The following is a 24,789-nucleotide window of genomic DNA, read 5'->3' as shown; positions in this document are numbered from 1 at the left end:
CACAGTAACGTCCTGGTTGTTTTTTAATTATCTACTTCGCTGTGAAACTTTTTTCATTTTTTGACCTTCTTACCAATGTTTTTAGCTGTATCGTATATAATTGTAATTTGGAATGGTACAAAAATAGGCGTACAAGATGCCTTCAATACTTTCTCAGCACCGAAGGCGCTTCACGGGAATTAAACCGCTGAAAATTATTAGGTTGGATAATAAAGCCATCGTTGCCTGAATTTTTGCCAAATTAGTAAAATGCATGGTCTTCACAGATATCCGTAAAATGAGAATAAAGAACGACAAAGTATTAAGCTACCCGAGTATCAGTTAATTGGGTTCCTGTATTGGAGCCAACACTGGATATATTGATAGTGTGGCCGGAAGTAAGTTTTACCTACACACGAGCGTTGAAGATATGATACATAGTGCACATTCCCATTCACATGAAAAGTGTATAGGTGTCGATTAGCTTTAGGTTCGTATGAAGAAAAATTTCAATTTTCTGTATATAATAACGTAGATTGATTTGCGTATGCTGTAAAGGCGGCTTCACTCATGTCACTACACCGCAACCTTGACGACAAGGTTTCCGGCGAGCGAAATTCTATGCAGCTCACGAAGGGTGATAACACGAGTCAGCACTATATGTATAAATCAAATCCGAAATAAAATGGAATGGAGTTGAGTAAATAGCCACATAATGTATTTAAGAAAGGGTTCATCAAATTTTCAAGGTATTAAACCTATGACGTAACAAACATTCGACAAAAGTTGAGCGAATGTTATAAACTGCTAGTCAGAGTTTTTCGTGTATACGTCGACGCGGCGCTGCCCACAAGTCCATTGGAGATCATTACAACAAGATGGAAAAGTACTTTTATATATACGTTTACCTATTGGATTTGTGTAAATGCGCCCACTCGGGATGCATGTCGCAAGGTAGACCTGACGGACCCTTCGACCGTCAATCGTAATGAAGTTATTGTTGTATGAGAAATCATAAATGCATAATTCGAGCAGAACCTTTTGCGGTTATTCGGAATGGCCAGTGATGATTATTAGGTACTATAATAGAACGTGATATACCACATAAGTTGACTCTTGCAATATAATTAGCGCTCAAAGTCGACAAATTGTTCCGAGAGTGATAGGTGTACAGTATCAGAGTTAGAATAGGTAAGCGCCCCATCCAACATATGCTTCTAGATAAATCTGCACAAATATAGATATGGGCAGCAAGAACAATAAGTCGATCTAACAGGATGCCCTTGATTACTTTACAAATCGTAGCGGACTGTGTTAGCAAACAACGATTCTGTAATGTATAATATAATGGCAATATGTAATGATCAAAAGTAACATTGACGCCACTGAATAGAGGCAAGTTTCGGATGATTTTTCCGTGTGCTAACTTCTATCTAGCTCCTACATCTTTAAATCGGATTGGTTGGTTTCGGTCTTGTTTTCAATACGAACCTCATTCTGATGGTGAAAGACTCATATGAAGCAGATTATCAGGCGCAGCTTCTGCCTCTAGTAGTTCTTTAAGAATTCTAAATAGATAATTATCGGAATTACAAAATAACTAATATTTTAGGTAATAATCAAGGATTACAGCTACCATCAACGCTTCCGTTGCAGCTTTAAAGGAACAGGCCCAATACAGCTCTGATTTTAGTATGTTCGTGACTGTTGGTGTCTATTGTCATGTAGCTTGTTGAAACTCAGTTAGCCATGGTAAATACTAAGCTGGATATTTCTCTATAGCCATGAAAAATGGCGTTTTTTTTCACACACACGTAAAAATAGAAAATCATAAACAAACAAAGTGCTCAAAGCAAAAAGAGGAACGAAGGAATGGTTACACATAACAACCAAAAAGGCCAAGCTCCATTTCAAGCGTGACTTGCTAAATTCAACTTGAATTTGAACTCATTTTATTAATCTCATGTACAGAAGCACCTACATCCGTGTGTAATACAAGCATATATTGACAAAAGATCCTTTTTTAAACAAAACCTTTTGTCGTACATATCTAGAGATATGTATATGTATATATGTAATAGGTACCTTCGGTTCAAAAAACAAAATAAAAAAACCTTCCAAACCGCCGGTTCCGCTACATCGCCGTTTGGTCGCAATAAATCTCTAGATTCGACGTACTTACAATGTGGATCGCAGTGCCTTGTCAAACTTCAGTAAAGGACGTTCCGATATTTTGATATGAGGCATCACGCTGGCAGTGGTCTTGACAGCTAAAGGTCCGGCTAAAAAAGCTGGTTTGGGCCACACCAGTGGCATATACTACATGACAAATGCGATTAGATAAAAAAAAAAGTTCGACATTATTACCGTGGCATGTTGATGTAGGTCGTGCTGCAAGGTCGTACTGTTCTGGAGATGGTCGAGGCCAGTACAGACTGCATACGTGGAGTAACTTAAGCGAGTAATGATAGTCCATCTTGAGACACACCCGTAATATGCCCCATCAATTAAAAGCAAAGCAAAATCACCACGGGAGCCACTAGCCTTAAAGGGCAAATGCATTGTGTGTGGCTGATCTTGCATCTAGGTGCTATAGCTTTCACAGAAGGATCAATATATATATATATATATATATATACATTGATCCCTCTTGATGATGATAAACCAAGAAAAATTTCATTGTGAATGAATGGTAAAGTGAATTATAAAAAAAAACCTACTCATTCGCAATCTTTTCGTAATAATCATGTAATAAGAAAATTACGTTCATGATTGGCTTGATTAAGCAGCTAATGTGACAATAAGTTAGTGTATGTTATACATACTTACATTTGCAGTTCTTTGCCCAAAAAAATTAGATGCATTAATTCTCTAGCGGGAACGCGGCTTATTTTATTAAACTAAGGCACAGGGAATCGGCTAGCTGCTTTACGAGAAACTATTTTCCTCGTTTTCCTTGTATCTCTTCTAGTTATATTAATTGTTTAAATACGTCAGAGCACATATGAGTCGATTTAATGATTCCAATTGCGGACTGTTCTCTGTGATGATGATAATGATAGTTGCTACATCTTTGGCCATTACTGAATTCGTCAGTAAAATCAGATTCTTTTCAATACAAAATACATCATTTGTAAGATATCAGATTTTATATGTCCGGGAATCTAGCAGAGCATATTTAGCATTGCAAGAGGCAAGCTAAAAAAAAGTTTAATTGTTGCATTCTCTGGTTTCATGCGGAACGACTCGTATCTACAAAGCCAGGACGGCTTAATATTTTTCGAAGTAAACACAATATGTCCACGCGATTACGAATTAGCGCCCTCTGGTTGCTGTGGCGGAGACTAGGGCCACAATGAAAACATCTGTATCGTGTCACAACACGATACTCCAAAAGTTCCTTACGTAGATCAATCATATAGTATCAAGTTGGTTGAATAAAGAATAATGAACAACTATTCTGTTCTATCTAGAAGAATTTTACCTAACAAAGGTAAATAAATAAATAAATTTGATTACAAAACAAGGAGCTTGATATACAAGCATATCAAGAAATGTTTTTCCAATGTCTACTTTTGATTTTATCTACAACACGAATTTTAACTGTCGTTAGATTTTAACAGGTACCGTAGATGCATTCTCCACATTAAAAGGGTACCTTTTTCTTATAGTACATAAAATCGATTCGTTGAATGCGTTAATGCGTATTCTATTCTTTGAAATGAGTACCCCATTTATATAGCCATCTAATATGTATTCATTCGTTTATCTGCCGGTGTCGACAAATTATTTTCTAGATTACAGATTGAATTTATCTTTACAACGAAGCTGCAAATCTATATTTTTTTTCTTAAGTTATTCATCGGTAGATAGAGATTTGGAAAGGAATAGTAGTTATGTGGTGGGGATACGCTGCATTAATTACCACACTTGCAGCGGGTACAATCATTACGCTGTATACAACCAGAGGGTTTCATGGGAACATCGGCTGTAACGACGCCGTGAGGCGGCGCTGCGAACCCGGAGAGCCATCGGTATGCCGCAAGAAAACATGTCGTGGTACTACGGTCGGTGGAAAAACCTTCAAGAGAGCAATGCTAGCCATACATACGGAGTTACGGTGAGCACCGAAGTAAAATATCTCTGTTTAGGTACATTTTGTTTGTCAGATTCTGATATGCTGGTTGTTTGTCGAAAACTGAAGATTCCTTGGAAGATAACGTACAGCGTGTCTGTCAATGCTTTCGCTATGGAGTCACACGGTGACTGGGACTCACTTGAGCAAATCGGAACAATTTGAGGCAAGTGGAGTAACGTGAAGAATAGATGCTTAGGTGGGGCGTGCTTTTTAACACAGAACGCCGCCTCTGTAGCTACTATCTCTGATGCTTTCATAGTGTTCGTAGTTTTTTTCTAAAAAAAAATCTAGTGATATGGTTACACACGTTAGTCGCAATTAGTTACGTGACTTCTATTGATAATTACTCCGACTGAGAGAATAGCCCAGTAGGATCACTCGTGGGAGTAGAGCAGTTGAATAGTCAACGGATGCTCAACTTTACCAGAAGACTGCGATCCATGTCCAACGTTTCACCAGCGTTCCTGGATTCTGTATAGTAGTTCCACAGTTCGAAGGGTCCATTGATTGTATCGAACAAAAACGAATAGACTCAGAAGAGCAAGCCAACTCTCCCTGTGTATGGTATTGCTTTGGTAACCATATAGCAAGTGGTAGTAGAGTCGTATTTACCTTTCTTTGTTTACGCCACCATGATCGGATAATAAATCTGGTGCGAAGTAACCACAGTAGTAAGTGAATAATTTAGTACGAAATAACGCGAGTACTTTAGCGAAACATTTTCTAATGAAGCGCGTGATCATCACGAAGAAATGATTTTTCCCAAGTCAAGGAAGTTCCAGACCGTCAAACAGGCAACTGATTGCTTCGATCATGCCAAAGCATTTTTCTAATCTGTGGTAATTTTTAACAGGTGAAGATACTTTGTTCCATCGCTTTCTTGTGCGCACATTGGTAAGAATGAATTTTATTCATAATCGTACACAATTACTTAGCTAGTAAAAACGGGTAAATGTACGATTTTCTTAAAAATGGCTAAGAAAGCGCGTTTGCTTTGCGTTTGTGATCGATTGCAGAAAGAGGCCCTCAGCAAATGGATCGTACGGGGGTGACATGAACTTGCTAACCTGGGACGATCAATTGGCGCGTGGCGCCCTTGCTTGGGCCCATTACCTCTGCATCGAAGGAAAAGTCGACCACGACGAGAACAAATGCCGGGTAACCGAGCGCTACGATTCAGTAGGGCAGAATGTTGTGGTGAAGTCCGGCAGGGATTATAGCAACGAAACACTTGCAGCTAGGGAAGCTGCGAAAATATGGTACGTCAGGACTATATGACAGTATTAAAAACAGACCTTTTCGCATAAAAGCGTGGGTTGTAAATTCGGTTGTATAATAGAGATTTACGGCCGGAGCGATGTGACGATTTTCGAAGCTCTATACAATATCGCACGGATGAACGTCAGTCGTTCGTTTTATTTGATTCAATTAAAAATGTCTGGTAACGAGCTGCAGTAACTGAAGAATACTGAAGGGTATCCACCCGTGTCTAGATAATAAATACTAGATTTCATGGACTGTATGATCAGCATAATCTGTCTCACGGCAACACTGTGGTCGCCCTAATATATTGCTATCTAATGTTTTGTCCCAGTTAATGAAGAAAGTTCAAACGGAAATTCGAATTTGTTAATAACTGCACTATAGTGACCCCTATTATTCTGTTGTGATTTTCTTTTTTCTTATTTACTTTTTTATTTCTAATTTTTTTCTTTTTTCTTATTGCCCCGTGTCAGGAAACACATTGCAGTTCTTTGATTAACTACTCAGCATTTTGTCTTTATCTTGCGTCATTGTCGAGTTGCCAAGCCCAGGTATCTCGTCATTGTGTCCTAATCACCCCATCATTGAAACAGGTGTTGCATCGATATATTAGGTTGCCACGGCTTTTTAGCGTTATACTACACTACTGTTATGCGATTTTCCGCTTTTGCAACTAGAACATGCGTCACGCAGTGTAATTATATTAGGTTTAGTCCATGTAGTATGTATGACATTCTGTATGTTTGTTTTCTATCAGGTACGATGAGATCGACAAAATGCCGCCGGACGCGATGTTTCCATTTAGGTGGACTGTTGAGGCGGGGCATTATACAGCACTTGTATGGTCTCGCTCCTATAAAATCGGTTGTGGGCTTGTTAAGAAGCCAGTTCCTAGGTCCGGATATAAGGTGAGAACCTGTTTTTACAGGATTCTCTTTCTAAATTTTACTTCGTTTTGTTTTACACCGGAACAACGCCGTTCGTTGCTGCCAAAAATAGAAATTCTGTTTTCGCAGCGTCTAGCTTTCCCGTACAAATCCGTTGGTTCAATTTCCAATCTTTAGCGGTAACTGCAAGAACGAGATCAAAAACAAAGATTTGTCCTATTGACGTGCTAATACAGCCACCCTAGGCACGCTGTGCAATTCTGTTAAGTATGATGATGATAATGATATATACTGAACAGCAGCAACAGCAGCATGTTCCGCGGGTTTCTGTTGTAATGAAAAATACTGCAAGTGCTGTTGGTCCTTACTTGCAGGCGTATGTTGTCTGCAACTATTCGCCAAGTGGCAACGTAAGAGGCGCTAACTATAACGTATTTGAACCATCGAAAAAGCTCGCTAATGCTTGTAGGCCCGGAACGAGAAAAGGCAAATCAGGACTATGCGAAATTCGAAATGAAATCGAATATCGGAAGCACCTCGGCTTGATAACTGTTCCGCCGCCAAAAACTCATTCATAATTTGCAGTGCAGACGGCCGGAAGCGCTAGTGATACATACTGCTTGCGCCAGAATTTTGCCCATATGGCTTAAGATTAATAAAATTCATACGGTATAACACATTCAATTGGCTATTTTGGTAAATATACGAAAAATTAGGAAGGAACTAGGTTTTCCCAGGTATTGCTCATCAGTGTCAGTCAGGAAATAATCTGATCTTGCCAGCTGAATCTCTTGCATACGTAAGCTGAGAGAGGATATGGTTTTTCATACAACCTAATTTCTACGAGATTTTAGATAACTCTAGATAAAGAAACAATGTTCTGTTTGGCTTATTCGAGGCCCACCTACCAAAGCATTGATGGAACTTCTGCTGTGATCTGATAAGATTGGCTAGTTCTCTTAGAGAGCCCGGCTCGGAAACTAGCATCTAGCTATATAAACCTTGACATTTGGATACGTACAAAAAGAACATGTTAAAATGACATTGAAGTAGGACATTTTGTTTTTATAAATTATGTGCACTATATATATAATTAAGTGCACCTTAGTTGGCGATAGAATGTTGAACAAACACTAGGAACACCTTCTGATGGAATGGCATATTCAAGTTTTCCCACCCGACAAAGGCTATTGTGTAAACAGGAAGTATCTGATGGAGTGGACATTGATACCGCCGTTTTCAGACAAAAAACGTTTAAAAACCATAATAATCGTTAAAAAGTAGACATGTAAACTTGAGGCTCAATTTGTGCTTCGTAAGATAACCGACATTGAAGGGTTTGTCTAATTTTTACAAAGGGAGTTGTGCGAGGATTTATAGTTCACTAACGAGATTGCTGGTGCGCATCCTTTAAACCACCAAAACTATCCCTGAGTGTGTCTGATTGCCTGTTTACTGGTTCTGGATTCCTGAAACGCATTCTAATGTCTTCTATTTCAGAGGTTGCTTAATGATGTACCTATTAAAAAATGCACCTATGAAGTTATATTGGTAATCGTCGGATTTCGGAATCAAATTCGAAAGTATACAATGGCAAATCGCCACTGTTATTTCACTGGCTTTGGCTGTAGCCCGTTCCTTAGTATGCTACAGATCATAGGTATACCTACCCCTAGTATTTATTGAGGAATTCAGTTTTGTATTCACCGTAAGTGTGTGTACGTATGAAGGGCTTTGATTGATCCAACCTCGTTTCTTTATTTACCTTTGCTATACAAACATTGCGCGTTATGATATATAGACCATATTAAATATAGAATATCAAAATAGACCATATTGATTATTGTCTTCGTTCAAACTTATACAGCGAGGAACTCGGTACAACCATTTCTTTTTTGTCTTATCAACTATTACTGCTATCGTAGAGCTAACAAGTGAAACGTTATTTTTATGGATCGTTGTGCGTTCTGAAAAGCAAAATAGACGTTTCATGGGTTTTAATACGTACGGAACTTTTCCAACTCTTTAGCTGGTGTGACGTCTACGGTTTTCAGGTACTTGTGGAAGATCAGCATAAGCTGCTTTGATCTATCACATTTGTGCTCCCGGTTTCTTCTTTGCACTTCAGTGATCTTGTATCCTGTCTAATAATTTAAGCAGAACAGGGATGGTTGATGAAGAAACATTGGAATCTTCAGAATGAGGTCGCTTTGATATCGTATAATGTCGTTGAATATTGTCTCAATTTTGCCACGATAAACTTCTAGTAGAATTGCTACTGTATAGCTATAGAACGTAATTCTGTTTTGGCTAAACCGTATTTAGCAAACGGTATCGTTCCAGGTTATCATCACTGATCTTTCGTAGCTTTTCAAAAAGCTGCTGATCCTCACCAACCAGATTTGATGGAAGTAATATGGACGTAAGACGCGATTTGCAGATAGGGAAATCGCTAACTTTAACAAACTTGATAAACGACAACTAAAATAAGACCTATTTATATATTACAGCCAGTGCAATGTTCCCGTTTGAATAGATCCCAAAGTCATTGTTAAACTCAACATTGTGTGGTAAATCGCGTGTAGTGTTTTATAGCAAATCAGAACTAATTGGTTCTTCTTATTATATAGCAATGCGGATGGTGTAAGGTTAATTATAATTTGTGACAGTCTACATGTGTTTTTCAGTGAGATTTTTCTAAATTTCAAAATAGGTACATTGCGGCAAGAGGAAATGTCCCTGTATCCAGCCTAGCCAGAAAATTGGATTATATGACTGGAGTGAAACCGAAGACGAGTATCGGATGGCTGTCAGTTTGATACTTGGCCACCTAGACCAAACAACTGGATAGTATTATCCGAATTTTTATTCGTACGTCTCATACACTCGCTTCACGTCTGGTTATTTTTTATATAAAATTTTATTAATTATACATGCGTACTTATTACTTGGAATAACAAGATTTGCAAATAATAGTAAATATTATTTGCAAATCTTGTTATTCCAGGTTAGCCATTAGCCTTTTTTAGAACCATACATACTAAGTACAGATATCTGCAATGAACATTAAAATAGTTCTATCTTATCAACAATTTTTGTTGCTTTCATAAGCTAATTTGAAAAATAATTAGAAATATTTAGTATCATCGACCAAAACCTGCAACTTGTATTTTGCCAATATCTCTTTTTTTAGAATCGTTTGTATTTAGAAAAGATAGAAAACAGCAAAATTAAAGTAGAAGCACAATACAATAGAAATTAGTTTATTCACGAATTAGCAGCATTTATAGCATTAGAATTTCTCTCATGAATCCCTCTATGCAGTTGAGCTACTGGATCTCAGCACGGAAGAGAGGTAAGTAACCGGCAAATGAGAACATGTCTATAGACGATCTCATTAGAAATGTAGAAACTTTAACGGTGATAGCGCAGTGGTTGAAACGACCCATTATGGCAGTATGTGACAAAGGAACTTTTGTATTCTTTTTAGCACATTGAAAGCAACTAGGGTGACATATCTCTTTTATCTACAGGAAAGAATACGTTTTTCGAGCTTCTACGTCTTCCTGTCAAACACTCTTCTCCGAGCAACGTTCTAGACGATTTGAGCTTTACAAAATATTCTTAAACAGTCTTCTATTCATACTACATCATTAGCAGCGATTTTCATGATTTTCCAGTAGTACCGTGTATGCCTACAAACCAGGAAATACACTTGAGTTTGGCGGTCCTAGATTAGAAGGCGCAACTTGTTTTGGGCTGAGTACAAGCCGTCTAAGCGGATGTTAACTGCAGTTTCGGTCTGAAAACTCGAAATGGTAACACGTCAGATTGAGCGGTGGCGAATCGTAAAGCAAGTTCTATGCCACAGGGTACGCTTATAAAGTACACTGTGATATTAATTTTTCTTATTTCAGCAGACGTTTTTCCTTTGTTATAGAAGCTCCAGAGGTGCAGTATCTGATAATACCTATTGAGCTCGCTTTAAGCTACTTTTAATAGTGTGTTATATCTTGTAAAATAAATACACGCAATTTTTACCTGTTGTTTATAATGGGAACCACGTTAATGTACAGTGAAGAGAGAAGGGGTGGCGTATTTAAAATGTCTAACTCTAATCAATTTGTAAATAGTCCAAATAGACTATTTATACTTCAAATAAAGTCCGACAATTAATTTACTTTTTAATCTACGTCGTCAGAACCACCAAACTATCAAACGGGAACAGATAGACCTTTTTCTTTTTTTAGGATGGCTTTTAAGAAAAGTTTAGGTATTCTATCATTAATTAGAAATTCCAACTTTATGCAAGAGCTTCATCTATCATTTCGAGAGGTTTAAAAGCTGTAGCTTATTTTAAGGTGGACAATATCGTAGACCACGATTTCTAGAAACAGGATCTCTCCTTGAGGTTGTCGTACGTTTAGTATAGCCGATTTGTTTCGCAGGTGATGAATTTTGTAGATTTCAAAATATCGCAGCAATGAAAGATACCTTCTGATTGGCAGATTATCTAGAACCATGGTATTTGTTCAGTGTTTCTATTTTAATTACCTCAGAGAGTTTGCCTGCTTACCCATAAGCATCGGTACGGTCACGTGTACAGTGCTATTAGACTTGGAATTGAGATGATTAATGTGATTTGCGCAGTTTATATGTTTATTATAAATGCATAATTTTATCCGTAGCAAAACCCGTTCACATTCAATGAATTAAGCTGGCCAGATGTTGGGCAGCCCAACTCATTCGCAAGGTCAACACCACACCTTAACTAAAAAAAAAATTCGAACAATTGTTTTTTTACTTTAGGCAAATCGTATCCTACAGATGAAGTATTGGTCCCGCTTTTGTGACTATACTAAATATATAAACAAAAACTAGCTTTGAACATCCGTATTAGAATCAGTGGTACGATAAAGTAGTGTGCAGTTAGAAATGCCATTCTACTTGATTAGTGGGCGAACACCAAACCGATGAATCGCAGATGCGAAGTGCCTGGATTAAACGATAACAAACAGACCTAATCGGTTAACGTGTGCCTCATGTAGTGTGTTAAGACCAGAACACGCTAAAGAGCAGACGCTTGTGCTAAAACGTCTTGAAAATACTCGTAAAAAACTCTACCCTGTTCTACTGAAGAACGCTCCCAATGCTAACCTTGCCACGGAAATACGTTTAGAAGAAAAACAACGCATTAAATCCTGCGGACCACAGCCTCAGAAACTGTCGTATTCAAAAGAAATCATAGTTCAAGCAGCGACGTAAACGGTCGTTCCAATGTAAGCGTACCCGGTTTTAGCATTACTTGCGCAACTCGCGAAAATCAATACCCGTCGACGGCGCAACAAAGAGTAATACAGGCGCATAGATATGATTACGACAAGTACTACGAACGAATCTGATAAGAAAAAATGCCTACGTAAGACCTTAACACGTATCAAAACTAGATCTGCTCTGACCATTATAAGCGAACAAGCACGACAAAGTCCTAGTTCCCGCTTACCTTAATCTACAAGCAACAGATGTACCTACCATGACAGATCAAGCAGATTGTAGTCGATAATTTGTATTGAAAGGAGTATTACGTACAGGTGAGCTTAGAACGTAGTTAAGGCAATTGCTAACCTTCGGAGGATAGATTAGGTATCATGAGATGGCAATATTTGGACTTGATCATTGAATCAAATTAATAATGTTATTCAAGTCGATACAAGGGGGTCACTAAAGATAGTATCGAAAAGCTACTGCATGATCTCCAAATGATCTTTGAATTTAAATTCGGTAAATGTTCGAAATTGCAAGCGAGCTTGAAGTTAAATAGGTAGCGCTTTTTGTGTTTAAGGAAGCAAGGCCAGAGGAGGATGGCGAGATCCATAGTAAGTTGTCGTTAGAATTGAATCGAATAGTCTAAGTTGTGAGCCCTGTCGTTTCGCAGCTCTTGCCGTAATTGTTCAATTGAGGCATAAGATTATGCGCCACCTCTTTAAATTATGGAGTAGGTTATCCTTGCCATGACCAACACTATCCGCTACCGACTACCAAAGAGGCCTTTACGAAATTAAGTTAAGGAAAACATTTCAGTTGAATCGACTTTTCAGAAGCATACGCACAGATTGAAATGGACGATTTGAGTAAACATCTAGCTTTTTTTTTTCGGAGTTTTCGGATATTTCAATAGAACCGTTTACCTCTTGGTGTAAAACGTGTTCCATCCATTCTTTAGCAGATTATGGGTCTTGCGCTAGGAATCGCAAAGAGAGCGGCCGCGTAAATCGTGGGAGGACAGCCAGAAATCATAATGGCCGCCTGATCAAGGTCTTCCGTCGCCAATATTCCAAATGTTCATCTTTGCACAAACGGATCCGGTATACAGGTTTTGCTATCGATGAATCAAGACAGAAAAGTGGCTCTGATAGGTTATCTGTAATGCAACACTCAAACAATGGTATATGTGCAAGCTACGATGGCCCTTTGACGAGCGTCGGTTGTTAAGATTACTAGGAAAGTAATTTCACGAAAACAAAGAAACATTAGTTTAAGATCTACTTTTTATTCACCACAATCCAACCTCATCGATCACAGTTGCTGCGGATGCAAGGGACTGTGGTTGTGGAGCTGTAATACTACATCACCTTCAAACAAATCTGAACGAGTTGTTGCTCATGCAAGGAAGCCACTTAATTCGGCCTAGAATAAATATTACCAGGGAGAAAAAGAGGTCCATCGCTTTCTATTCGTCTGAATTTTTATACTTTTAACAGATCATAAGCCACTAGTATACATTTCTGGTTGAAGATCGGGCGTAATAATTCACACTGCTAATCGTTTGTTATTGTTCTAGCAGACGACTTCAAAGTCGAATATCGGAAGACAATACATTCTGATCGAGCTGACGCTCCAGACCTCACTCGGAACGAATTGTGGAACAAGAGATACAGTAGTAGCGAATGCATGATAACGAAGCACTAATTAAACCCATTTCAGTTTCTTCAAACGTTTACATGACTTTAAGATGATTGATTGATTGATTGATTGATGATAAATTAATACAAATGCTTATGAAACATATGGTTATGGCAGGTGCTCAAGCCTAAACATAATTAGAGTACGTCTTTTTTCTTTGGATACAATCCTTATACCAAAGATATTCCGTCTCGGCATTCTAAAGAAGACACCCAAGCGTCGTGAGATACTCGGGTGCCTTCTACGATATACATACATGTATCAGCTCGAACTTAATAAACTGACATAGAAAACAGTTGGAAAACACTATTCGAAGCCACAAGGAATCACCTTAGAGTGGAGTTAGAAAGGTCATTCGAACATAGGATTTCGTGGAGCTACAGTCATAACAATTTTGTCGGCCTACTTAGTAGAATCTATTACTTCCTAGCCATAGATGCGTTTTCTATATGGCCTGAAGTGGTTCCATACATACATACATCAACGTCGACTATACGGTAGCCAACTATATTTGATGCAGAGATAGCGACAATGGTCCTCAGTTCGGTGTGAAGTATTTTCAAGAACTCCTCTTTACAATGAGAACCATTTGCATAAAGGCTCATTTCACTCTCAAGATGTTGAAAGGTAAAACCAATAAAACTTGAGTCACTTTTGATAAAGTAAAGAGCAGCACTGTCCCCAGTCTCATTAGACGGTAAAGCTCCAGTAGACCAAATGTTCGCACAGAATTTTCTTGACATTTCTTGATTCTTCGACATTCTTGACAGAAACTTGAACATTCTAAAACTAAATCGTTGTATCCTGTGAAAAAGTACGCGTTAATGTTGATCCCCGTTAGATTGTTGGTCAATTTCCAGCATAACAAACCAAGGTTGTTATCTTGTATTTTAGTATAACAACAAAGGAACACCACTTACCTTTGACAAAACGTCTGCTGCTAACGCCATTTTCCGTAAGTTGTACATGGCATTGTAAAAAATACAATTAACTAAACTATTAACTGATATTGGGTTGTCGAGAAATTCTCTAGTTAGATAGCGTTGAAGTCACATGTCCCAGGTAACTTGAATCGCATCGGGTGGGACTTATGTCGTTTGATGCAGAGATTGGACAGTAATAGGTGCGCTTAGGTTGTTGGTTCAGGGTGCCTTAAGGTAAGGCGCCTCGATGATAAATAAAATTTCTAAATATTATAGTAAACCCTCTAAAAAAAATGCGCTGTTTATGGTCATGATGCGGTATTGGAAAGAAAAAAAAACGGCTTGAACGAGGTTTGGTCACTTTCGTTCTATAAATTTCGATGTGACTCGAAGATATTCCTCGTAGTGGCCGGGTGGATCACTTGCAAAGGAGCTGCTTATTATTATTGTAAAGAACGATACGTGGGCAGCTAGAATTAAGCATTTACCCAGCAAACAGCACTTTCAGAAAGCTAGCTGTAAAAAAATTTACTCAGTCATGTTCCCATCTGCAAGACTCAATACGGAAGCAACGTAATCCAGCCATTTGCCAAACGACTGATCACAAATGCTGAAAATCAAATCATATATAAGAAGAGTGTACAATTTTTTTGAAGTGTACTTCTCTATGTGTGGCAAGGCCCCAATTAATAGCAAGGAGCCTTGTGTTTGTTTGGCGGCATCGAAAAAAAAATCATACACTATCATATTGACAACTACCAAAATGACTCATCCGAACTTCAAGTCTTAATAACCAACGTGACTACAATAAGTCGATCTCAACTAACAGAAAAAGCGTTGTCGTTCGCTATAAGCGTGCCAAAGCACATTTAGCTTTAGCTATTTAGCAAAAATTAAGAGAACATCCACCGCGGTGTAGCCCGGATCTTGCACCATCACACTATCATTTGTTCCGATTTCTGCGGAACTCCCTTAATGATGTTCCCTTATTTTCAATGAACGGCTCTAACAATGATTTGCCAAAAGTTTTCGTCCAAAAACTGCAAAGGTTCTACGGTGCTAAAATTATGAAAATGGCGGAAAGTCATCGATCGAAACGGCATATATTTAGTTTAATGACATTACTTTAAAGGATTAGAAACATTTGCTTCAATTTTGACTTAGAAACTATTAATACCTTTTCGAAATGCTGATACATGCATGTTATACCCTATGAGTGCGGCATAATTGACGCTAATAGTAAAGGGCATCAGCACGAAAGGTTGGATCACCGCAAACTCGGACTTAATATCTAGCAAAGACCATGTTTTTTTTTTTATTATAATAATCACGAGAGTAAATAGCCGTTCCTGAACATATCTTTGGGGCGTGTACAGATTGCACTGTGTTAAATTCGGAAACTACTTCCACTTTAAATCAAATACTAATATAACTAAGCGCGTCGTTGCGCGCAGTCCTTGTAGATTTATTGTAGCGTGCTATCAAAATATGGGAAAAGGATATTGAGAAGTTGAGAGAACAAGGATGCCAAGGCTATGAAATTTAATAGGAAACGGACCCAATCATTGAAACAATATTGGTTAAGTTAAACGTTGGTTAAGTAAGTGTAAATAGACACGTTTGATTAGAATAAAAATAATCGTAAGTTTGCAATGCAGCAAGCGGGCGTTGACGATAAAGTATAACAGATGACAGGCTGCGAAGTGAAAATTGGTACTGGTGCCTCGGGTAATGTCATTAGCTCACTTGGGATAGTTGAATCCTTCGTATACACGGTGTGCAGTGGACTGCAACTATCGTACACGGCAGACGAAATTCAGTGTTGCTAAGAAGTTATAATTGGCTGTAAAGAGGGATCCTCGGCCATAACTGTCATCAGCTATAGATCTAAACTATTCTGTGCGCTTTTGGGGACTGAGACTATGTGGATGGTGATAAAAAGTAGCGCTAAATTGGACATAAACTTTTTCCATTGAAGTACTGGAGGGCGGAGCTGTTTCTGTGGCTTTCGAGTTATTTAGTATGTCGGATATTTCCTCCACATCTTCTTTGCGATCAAGCGAATAGATCATCTAACAAGAACTGCTAATGCTGTGTATCTGCATTACATTTTTAGTAAGTACGATTTGAACTCTAGGATTGACAAAATAATAGGGTACACGGGATTTCAAAAAACAGCGTAACTTGAAATGGTGACGCGAAGGGATGGATATAAAATGGGTATAAGTGGGCCGATAAGAACTCAGCTTAGTTAAACTACCGGGTCCAACAAGTATAAGTGCCTTGACGCAATACACCTCGATTTCGAATCTGGCTTTGAACGATACAACTGTACCTATATCAGTTATAATAGTTCAGGAGTCGGAAAGGAATAGCACTTTTCGAATTTCACCATTTTTGCCAAGGCGCGTATCGGAGTGCTCTAAAAGCGCCATACTATGATATACTACTATATATGAAAGCGTTTTAGAGTATGTGCTTTGTGCTTTAATATACAAAGGGTCAGCCTTGTTGATGTATATAGGGCTGTGAACAGCACGAAAAACGAAATGAAATGTCGTCCTGTGGAAGGACCATACGCCTCCCGGTATGAGATGCCATATTGGTTAGGTCATATGTCTTTGGATGCCGCCAGGGGCTGGATGTGGTCAGAGGCTTACTCGGAAGTTTTACGAGATTTAAAAGGAAAAGTCAGGACAAGAAAATACGTCCTCCCAACGACTCTACTCGACAATTCAGAAAATGTGTTTTTCAAGAAGTTGAATAAGTGATCCTCAACCCAGAAAAGGTGTGATAGTAATAAGGACGAACAACAAAGCTAACTGGTACCATGCTACCAAGCCAAGCTACTGAAGTCCTGCAGAATGTGTCCGGAGCTCTGTCTTCAAGCTCTGTTCTCTATGATGGAAAAGCTTGTTGTTGCTACCCTGCCTTTCAATCAAATATATCATCATTGTTTTTACTAATCGAAAACAGGATTACCTCATTATTTTATAAATTATAAGTTATCAATATATATATATATATAAATCCTCTTGATTCTCACAAGGCTACCAACTAACTCATTATCACCACGATTCAAGGTTTTACTAAAGGAACTTACAATACTTTTTTTTGCGTACTTTTTGCGCATTTTCACTTTTAAGATAATCTAGCTGGTCTAACTATATGTATCTGGAACTTTTCTAACGGAACTAGGATAATCATATTACCACGTTCTGTACCTGCTATTACACAAGTTTTCATAAAGCCTTTGCTACCATTTCCCACTGCTGTGATTTGGATCAGTAGGGATCGGCGCCCTGTTCACGATTGCTATGGAAATGCGCTCAGAGAAATGCGTATTAACTGCTCAAAGTACGCTGTCCTTATGGCGGGCCGCCATGTATGACTGGATAGCGTCAATGATGCTGCGCTTCCCGTGCTGCCCTGGCGACGTTATGATATCAACAAAGTTTAGTTAAAAACATTCCGTACTAAACAATATTTCTGAAATGTGCCCTTTAAGTGGCTGAATGAGTTTGTACAGAGTGATCATATAATAAAACAATTGGATTTTTTTTATTTGTCTCGAAAGTGCGAAAATTAAAATAAGAATAGGACTTACTTGGAAAACAAATTAGGCAAGCATAAATTGTCAGCAAGCTTGCGAAGCGTCTGCGAGTCATGTTAAGTATCACCGTATTCAGGATTTTACGATTATAACTTTCGACATGAAGGAAAATCTGAAGCTCTGAGGGTTTTGTTCGGTAGAACTCTCAACAGTAAGCAAAAAGTGCCCACACTTTTTTTTCTAAGATTAATATGTCTCTCCGAAAATATCAAGCATTTTTAAATTTTCTCAAGGGATCTTATGGTTATCGTTGTCGTACAGCTTAAGGCACCTAGATTAAGACACATCTTGGAAAGCTGTTTGTAGTAACAGCAGGCGCTCATTCGTGACTCCCGGTACCGGACGAAAACCAGTGTTCTCCGTCTTGTGATAGATTACTCAGTAGCGAATCTGCGAGATGATTTTCTATATACGCGGTGATCTAGGTTCGAATCGAGGTACAGACACGCTCCGTGCCTTGTTGGGAACCAACACCACCAGAAAACCAGAACCAAATTTGTCATGGCAAACAACAGTCCATCGTTAACGGAATTTAAACAAAGATCTGCTATTCTTAATTTTTCATGATCTCGACAAACCCCCCACAAGGATAAAAACTTCCTGTACCATTCCATATCGATAGTATACCACACGGCAAGCAAATACGCGACTTCAGACGGAATGTAACTTGATGAAAAATTCATGACAAAAACCACACGTATTCGGAAGCTGATTGTGCCCAAAAAAATTCAGTTTTAGTAATACTTCTGTTTCAATCAGCGCGCTCGTGAAGATACTTCATAAGAGTGAGCGTACGATGTTATGGATTGTTCAGAAAAATCTCGGATATACGTCAAAGGCCTTAAGAGTCAAACAGATGTTCGCTGCGGGATCCAAAGCTAAGAGAACGGCGTTCCTTGTTACTCAGTTCTTTCGGAAATGAGGTAGTGAGTTAGGTAAAATTTTAGACATTTTTTTTTATCTCGATGCAACAAGGAATCGCTAGTTCGGTTACAACCTAGAAAATATGCCTATAAATTTTTAGCCAAGGTCCCTATTCTGAGCGCAGTGTCTAGTGAAAAAGACGTCATGCCATTATATTTCGTTCAGAAAGTCGAACGTATTACTAAAGAAGTTGATCGGCATGTTCTACGAAGAGCTGTGCAATCGTAGATAGCTAGGGCGTCTGAAGAAAGATCATTCATCCTTCAAAAAACTAGTGCGCCCGCTCATACAAGCTGATTAGTGCAGAGTACGGCGCTTGAAAATTCAAGCACGATGTAGAACGAACGTATACAACCTAGCCTTTAATCCGATAGATAAACCCTTTTTAAGCGAGGGTCTCAACAGGGCAGTGTCCACTCATTCATTCGTGCTATCAAGAAGGCGTTCGCAGAATTGCATAAGAAACATTTAAGACGAGTCGATGAGCGGTTTAGAAATCGAATCCCGACGAAGTATTTGCTAAACACGACCGTCAACGATGGTCCATCAGTACACGTAGAAAAGATTCGCTAAAATCGTTGCTTTTAAGATACAACCTTAGTAAAAATGTACGAGAGAAAATTCGAAATCAGATGCCGTACCCGGTATCCTTGTTCGGAACGCTGAGTATTAAAAGCTATTCTTTACTAAAAAGTATACTATTGAATGCAGTGACGCACTTTGAACTAGTTATGATCGGCCTAAAAGCCTTAAATAGCTTGAAAAGCACGAATTTAGAAAAGCTATAAGCACATGTTTGCTTTAAATCGAGAGATGAAACGAATTTCAAACATCTTCTCGGCGAAATATCGAATAATGTAAAAGACAGAACAGAATTTTACATTGTTTCTATCGTCTGTCATTCGTCGAAAATGCGCCAGAAACTTGAATTAGCACTTTTTCTTCTTTAAGATTTCCCTGTTTTTAGATACGAAAATGGAACACTTGCATTTCTACAGACGATAGTCATATGCAGCTACTCCACCCCCACCGCCGGATAAAAATATGATCGAAAAAACACTATTCGAAACGAGGGGTCAGGCGGGGGGCGAATGTTTGCCAAGCACACAAGATTAATCCGCATTATGCAAACTAATTGGATGAGCACCGCTTTCGTAAATACGTTGGACTCAACTCTATGTAGATTTAACGGATCGTATCTCAAATTCGGGCTGGCTCCATGGTGAAAGACAGGAAACCTTATATCATTCATCATATTACACATATCGAACAAGTTATCAATCATTAGAGAAAATTGTCTATTGGAAGATCAATAGATTCTTTTCACGCTGCAGGTTCGCTGCCTCTAGGCCCGTTTATTCATTGCTTCTACTAGTACAATTTAGATAGTGAGACATACTTGACTGTACATACAGTAGATTATTCGCGCTAGTTCTGGGTGACCATTCGATTCTTAAGGTACGTTGGTAACGCTTGTGTGCGTTTTCATTACGTCGAAACAAAACTCGGAAGCAAATCCTGGGACAAGTTAGTCCCGCTTCGGCCGACTGTTTTTCATGCAGCCAAATTTGTCTCAGTGGAATTCGCTTGGGGGCTTGAAGTGCCGCGGAGATCTTCGTGGGTTTTTGAAATAAAATTTTTGCCACTCTGGATGTGCTTAGCTTAGTGGCTGCTGTGACGAGATCGAGCTGAAGTTTCATCAGCAGATGGATTATACTTAAACCAAAAATAGTCGTAATGTTAACCAGCTTTTGAAAAAAAAGCTCGAGAACGCATTCCTAATTTAACGTAGCGGATTTTATGGAAAAATAGCACTCATAAATAGGATAACAACTGTTTCTCCTAGTCGTTCAGTAGCTTTTTTTACTATCTACCAATGTATCGTTTGGTATGGCACGTACACTCTATGCAAGCTTCAGATCTGTAGACACGCTGGGCAAATGTACGGTGTTAAGTTATTTTTAGCGTCTTATTATCCTGTCTCAAATTCAATTCCATGCATATTCTGTAACCACATGCCATCGCTGACTATAGTCCACGTGTACATGGCGGCGTTCATTTCAGTCTTGCGCAATTGGTGCGTGTTCGATGGGCTGAGAGATTCCTTCTGAGAACGTGTTCTCCATCACAAGAGGTTGTTAGCCCGCTGCAAAAACCATTCACTAAATTAGGCTAAATAACTTCGGCAGCTTCGTCTAAAGTTGGAATGACTAGCGGCGATAACTAACGTAAAACTTGTAACGTAACAGAGATTCGCCTCAAGTAACCTTAGAAGCGACTTCAGGTTGCGCTTTACCTGTTCAGGCATGCTATGAAGGATAGTTACAATGACGCGAGGATGCGCCAGTCCTTCGGGTCCTGTCTTTCACGCCGACCCAAAAATGCCACGAATGTTGCCCCAGAGACTTCGAAACCATGAGTCCAATGCGTCTAGTTGCAACATTAACAAGACTAGATCCGCCCATTGTCCAGTCATATATCTCACGCGTGTATGTATAGCGAGATATTTCATGTACATAAAGACTGACAATAATACTAATTTGTATACACGACATAATAGGGCGTCTGTAATTAGGTGGTAATTATAAAAAGTTCGACTACGTAAAGGCACCTGCACTATCCGCAGGATTCCCATTCGCTGAATTGTGCATGCCTGTGTCATACCTGTGAAATAATAACTTTCGTACGCAGGACACGTATTAACTTTTTCACTGTGACCGAATCATTTAACCTATACGAAATCGACAACTCTGCAATAATCTTTCGCCCGTCAGATTTGGAATGAACGAAGATCCAACGTACACTCCACCGAGCTGACACTCTGAGCGTGACCTTATCGCGTTCTTTCCTATTGAAAACCCTAAGAGCTGTGTCAAGCTTTTAGTTAAGAGAACAACTTGTTTATACAAGATTTTCATAACCGGAAATTTTAGATGAGAATCCACCAATGAAGCTTACCGGACGGTGGTGTGAGATCATGATGTGGTTCAATGCATAATACGCTTCAACAGACTTCATTTTAGTGCCACGGAACGGAGCTTGTTTTGTAGCAACGAGAATATGGGCGCTGAAATACATTTTATCATAGGGCAATAATCCAAATCATGTTCATGCTGATGAAAACCTTTAGTTGGTCTAGAGGATTCAGGCAGGTACATGGAGTCGTGCGCGAAGTAACAATTTAATCGATCTGCCCAGAATTAAAAGTTCATCTATAAGAGAATTACCGAGGCACTTATCGAGGTAGTGCTCATCGAATGTGAGAGTGGCATCAAAGTGAAGACGTGTTTGCGTGACCTGATACACTCGCGCTAATATTCAATTACTGCTATGTTCAAAAAAGGTTGAGAATCGATTCATCATAACTTAGGTGACACTTAGGTTGTGGCCTAGGTTCGAATCGGGGCATGAAAACACTTCGTATCGTGCTGGGACCAATCGTCTGATGAAATGCCTAACGGCGATACCGAACGTAAAACTAGAAAAAAAATAGAAAGATCTGTACTAATCTACTAATAGTTTAAGTAAATTAAATTCCGAATATTAGGTCTATAATATTTCACGACCCCATTTTACGGCGTAAACATGTTGTCATGTCACAATAATATCTTCGCTTAGTTTTGGAATATTTATTCGTATACGACTGTGTTATTGTAAAGTATTTAATGAAATGCCCATTTCAGAGTAGGTCCCTCAATTAAATAAGGGTAACGACAGTTAAAATAAAGGTAGCAAAGCCTAGTGCATTTCCGTTTTGATTTATAGTCAAATATATGGCTATTTTCTTTTAATGTTTAATTATGAAATTTAACTTAATTATAAAATTGTATAAAGCTTTCCTTATTGTTTAAGAAGTCTACGTATATGAGACTACATATATGAGAGATATATATATAATCTCCGTTGTGCTACCTATACGAAATTATTTGTTGTGAATATCAGAGGGCGCAGGCTTTTCCCTTTTGTATTCGTAAAAGGTGCTACAACCGATAAAGCTGCTCCACTAATCTCGGAAAGTAGGAACTTGCATGAAGTCTTTGCCGACGCGCACGTTTACCATCTTCCGTGAAAATTTTGTTGTATCTAATCTAATAGGACTGACAAAGCACTGGCTGATATGTCGTGTGATGAAAGAGTAAATCACGGTTACTTTCAGATTACGCACTTCAGAATTTGGACAGTTGCGTCGGCGACATAAAACATATAAGAGTGTTATCTATAAAATATCGTTTCACTTGATTTCCGTTACTATTGCGCTTGTTTTCAATAATCAATTAAGGTTTTTCAATGGTTTTTCACGGTTGAATCAATCGTTTGGAATATGTTGTTGCGTTGTACATAGCAGATTTTCTTTGGAGAGCCGTTGAGGTCTGACTTGTGTTCTCATAGGTGATTGCTTCTAATAGCACACTTGAGGCGTCTGGAATAACGGCCTTTGCTAGTCGCCTTTAGATTGTACGTGTTTGTACCGACGCGTAGATTAACATCGTGATTGACCCACGTCATATCAAGCATCAGGCGTCTTGGGGAATCATGACGGGGATGTTCTACTTTCTCCGTTCTAGCTTTTATCCTGTTAGTTATTCTGGCGTTTCTGCCAGTTAGTGAATGAAATAAGGTCCATCGAGAAATAGTTCACGTTTCCAAATAGTGCCCTTGCTCAGATCCGTGCTTATCCTTTTTTTTGCGAACCTGCGCGCTATTACCTCAAGTTCAAACAGCTGTGCTTTTTAGTTCCCTTTGGTGTTCTGGTTTATCTCCTCTTTTTGAAATTACAACGTTTTCGCTATCATCTGAGCATTGCATCTGTCTTGTAATTGACTTTTCACCGATTTGCGAAGTTGGTTTACCTGCGTTAATCGCTTATAAATATAGAAAATGTATGGCATTTAGCCTTATGCAAAGAAAAGGCAGCTGCTATACGGGTAGAACGTTATTATTTTGGGTTTTGCAATTTGTTCGTGTAGTTATTGTTACGGGGCAAACCCAGTAGCAATAGCTTTTTGAAAAGCTGCTGCTCTCTACGTTCGTCGAAAATGATTTCAGAGCTGACGCTTAACCTCGAATTAGTTATAAACCAACTGTCGAAGCGTACGCTCAATTTTCAAAAAGAAATTTTTTTCTTTTACTTACAATTCTAAGCTAATCATTATTATCGTTACATAAAAAAAAATATCAAAGCATGAGTAATGGGTTATGAAGGGCAGAGCTAAGTGTAGCCAGTATTATCCAATTATCGTTATGTCTGTGCAAGTGTAGTCACTCCGTTGAAACTGATTCCAGATACCGATTAAACTCGCCTCGAAAAACATATGGCTTCAACCGGAACGTTCCGTGTCACCCCCCGTGATATAGCCCCAATCTCAGTCCGTCAGATCATAAAATCTTATTAAACATTTACATAGGTAATATCTAAAAAAAAAACATGAGTGTCCTTTTTTGGGGGGAATAACACCACGAATGTAGCTGAATCCGAGACCGCAAATAGCTACCAAGGGGAAATATATCCTTTGAAAGCTGTACGAATAATCGGCTTAAACGTAAACAGGAACGGTGTACGACTGAATTATATAAAAGTGGTAACATAGCAGATACATGTGCCTGAGTGGCTTCATTATTAGTTTCCGGCTGGATCAACTTAGTTCAGTGCTTGTTTTTTTCAGGTATAATTATATAGCTTACGGTGCATCATTTGGATTAATTACTTATCGGTTGACACCTCGACCTCCCTATTTCCGAAAAATTATTTTTTGTTTTTTCTACGTTATGACAGCCATGGTGTGATCATCATAGCTGTTCCCAATATCGACTGACAAAGCAGGCTCGCACAAAGACAATAACCTGATTAGATTTCCTGTAGTTAATGGGATTTTCTTAGTGAGCTATATTTATGAGCACAATTGCGAGCTTCCTCTGCTAGTGCCATGCTTCTAAAATGTCCGTTATTGCTTTTGTCATGTTTCCTTACCAAAGATTTGCATCTCACAACATTGGTTTTGAGAAGTAAAATCTGTCGTCAAAAACCGTAATTGAGCACAAATATATAAAATACTATGATATGTGATAAATAGTTACTATAAGAATTTATTTTTGCCACTG

The 24,789-nt window shown here is 38.7% G+C and overlaps 1 protein-coding gene across 1 annotated transcript; it reads left to right on the top strand.

Annotated features, from left to right (window-relative positions):
- Positions 1-3,685: 3,685 nt before the first annotated feature.
- Positions 3,686-6,946, top strand: LOC111263574 (venom allergen 5). The gene is made up of 4 exons (XM_022838756.2): positions 3,686-4,099; positions 5,134-5,376; positions 6,138-6,288; positions 6,642-6,946. Exons 1-4 carry the CDS (start codon positions 3,876-3,878, stop codon positions 6,843-6,845), a joined length of 822 nt encoding a protein of 273 aa, XP_022694491.1. The 5' UTR covers positions 3,686-3,875; the 3' UTR covers positions 6,846-6,946.
- Positions 6,947-24,789: the final 17,843 nt, after the last annotated feature.

This window comes from Varroa jacobsoni, unplaced genomic scaffold, assembly GCF_002532875.2.
Source record: "Varroa jacobsoni isolate VJ856 unplaced genomic scaffold, vjacob_1.0 scaffold_774, whole genome shotgun sequence".
Taxonomy (NCBI): Eukaryota; Metazoa; Arthropoda; class Arachnida; order Mesostigmata; family Varroidae; genus Varroa; species Varroa jacobsoni.
Note: the sequence above shows the minus strand (reverse complement) of the source record. Positions and strands in the feature narration are given on the sequence as shown.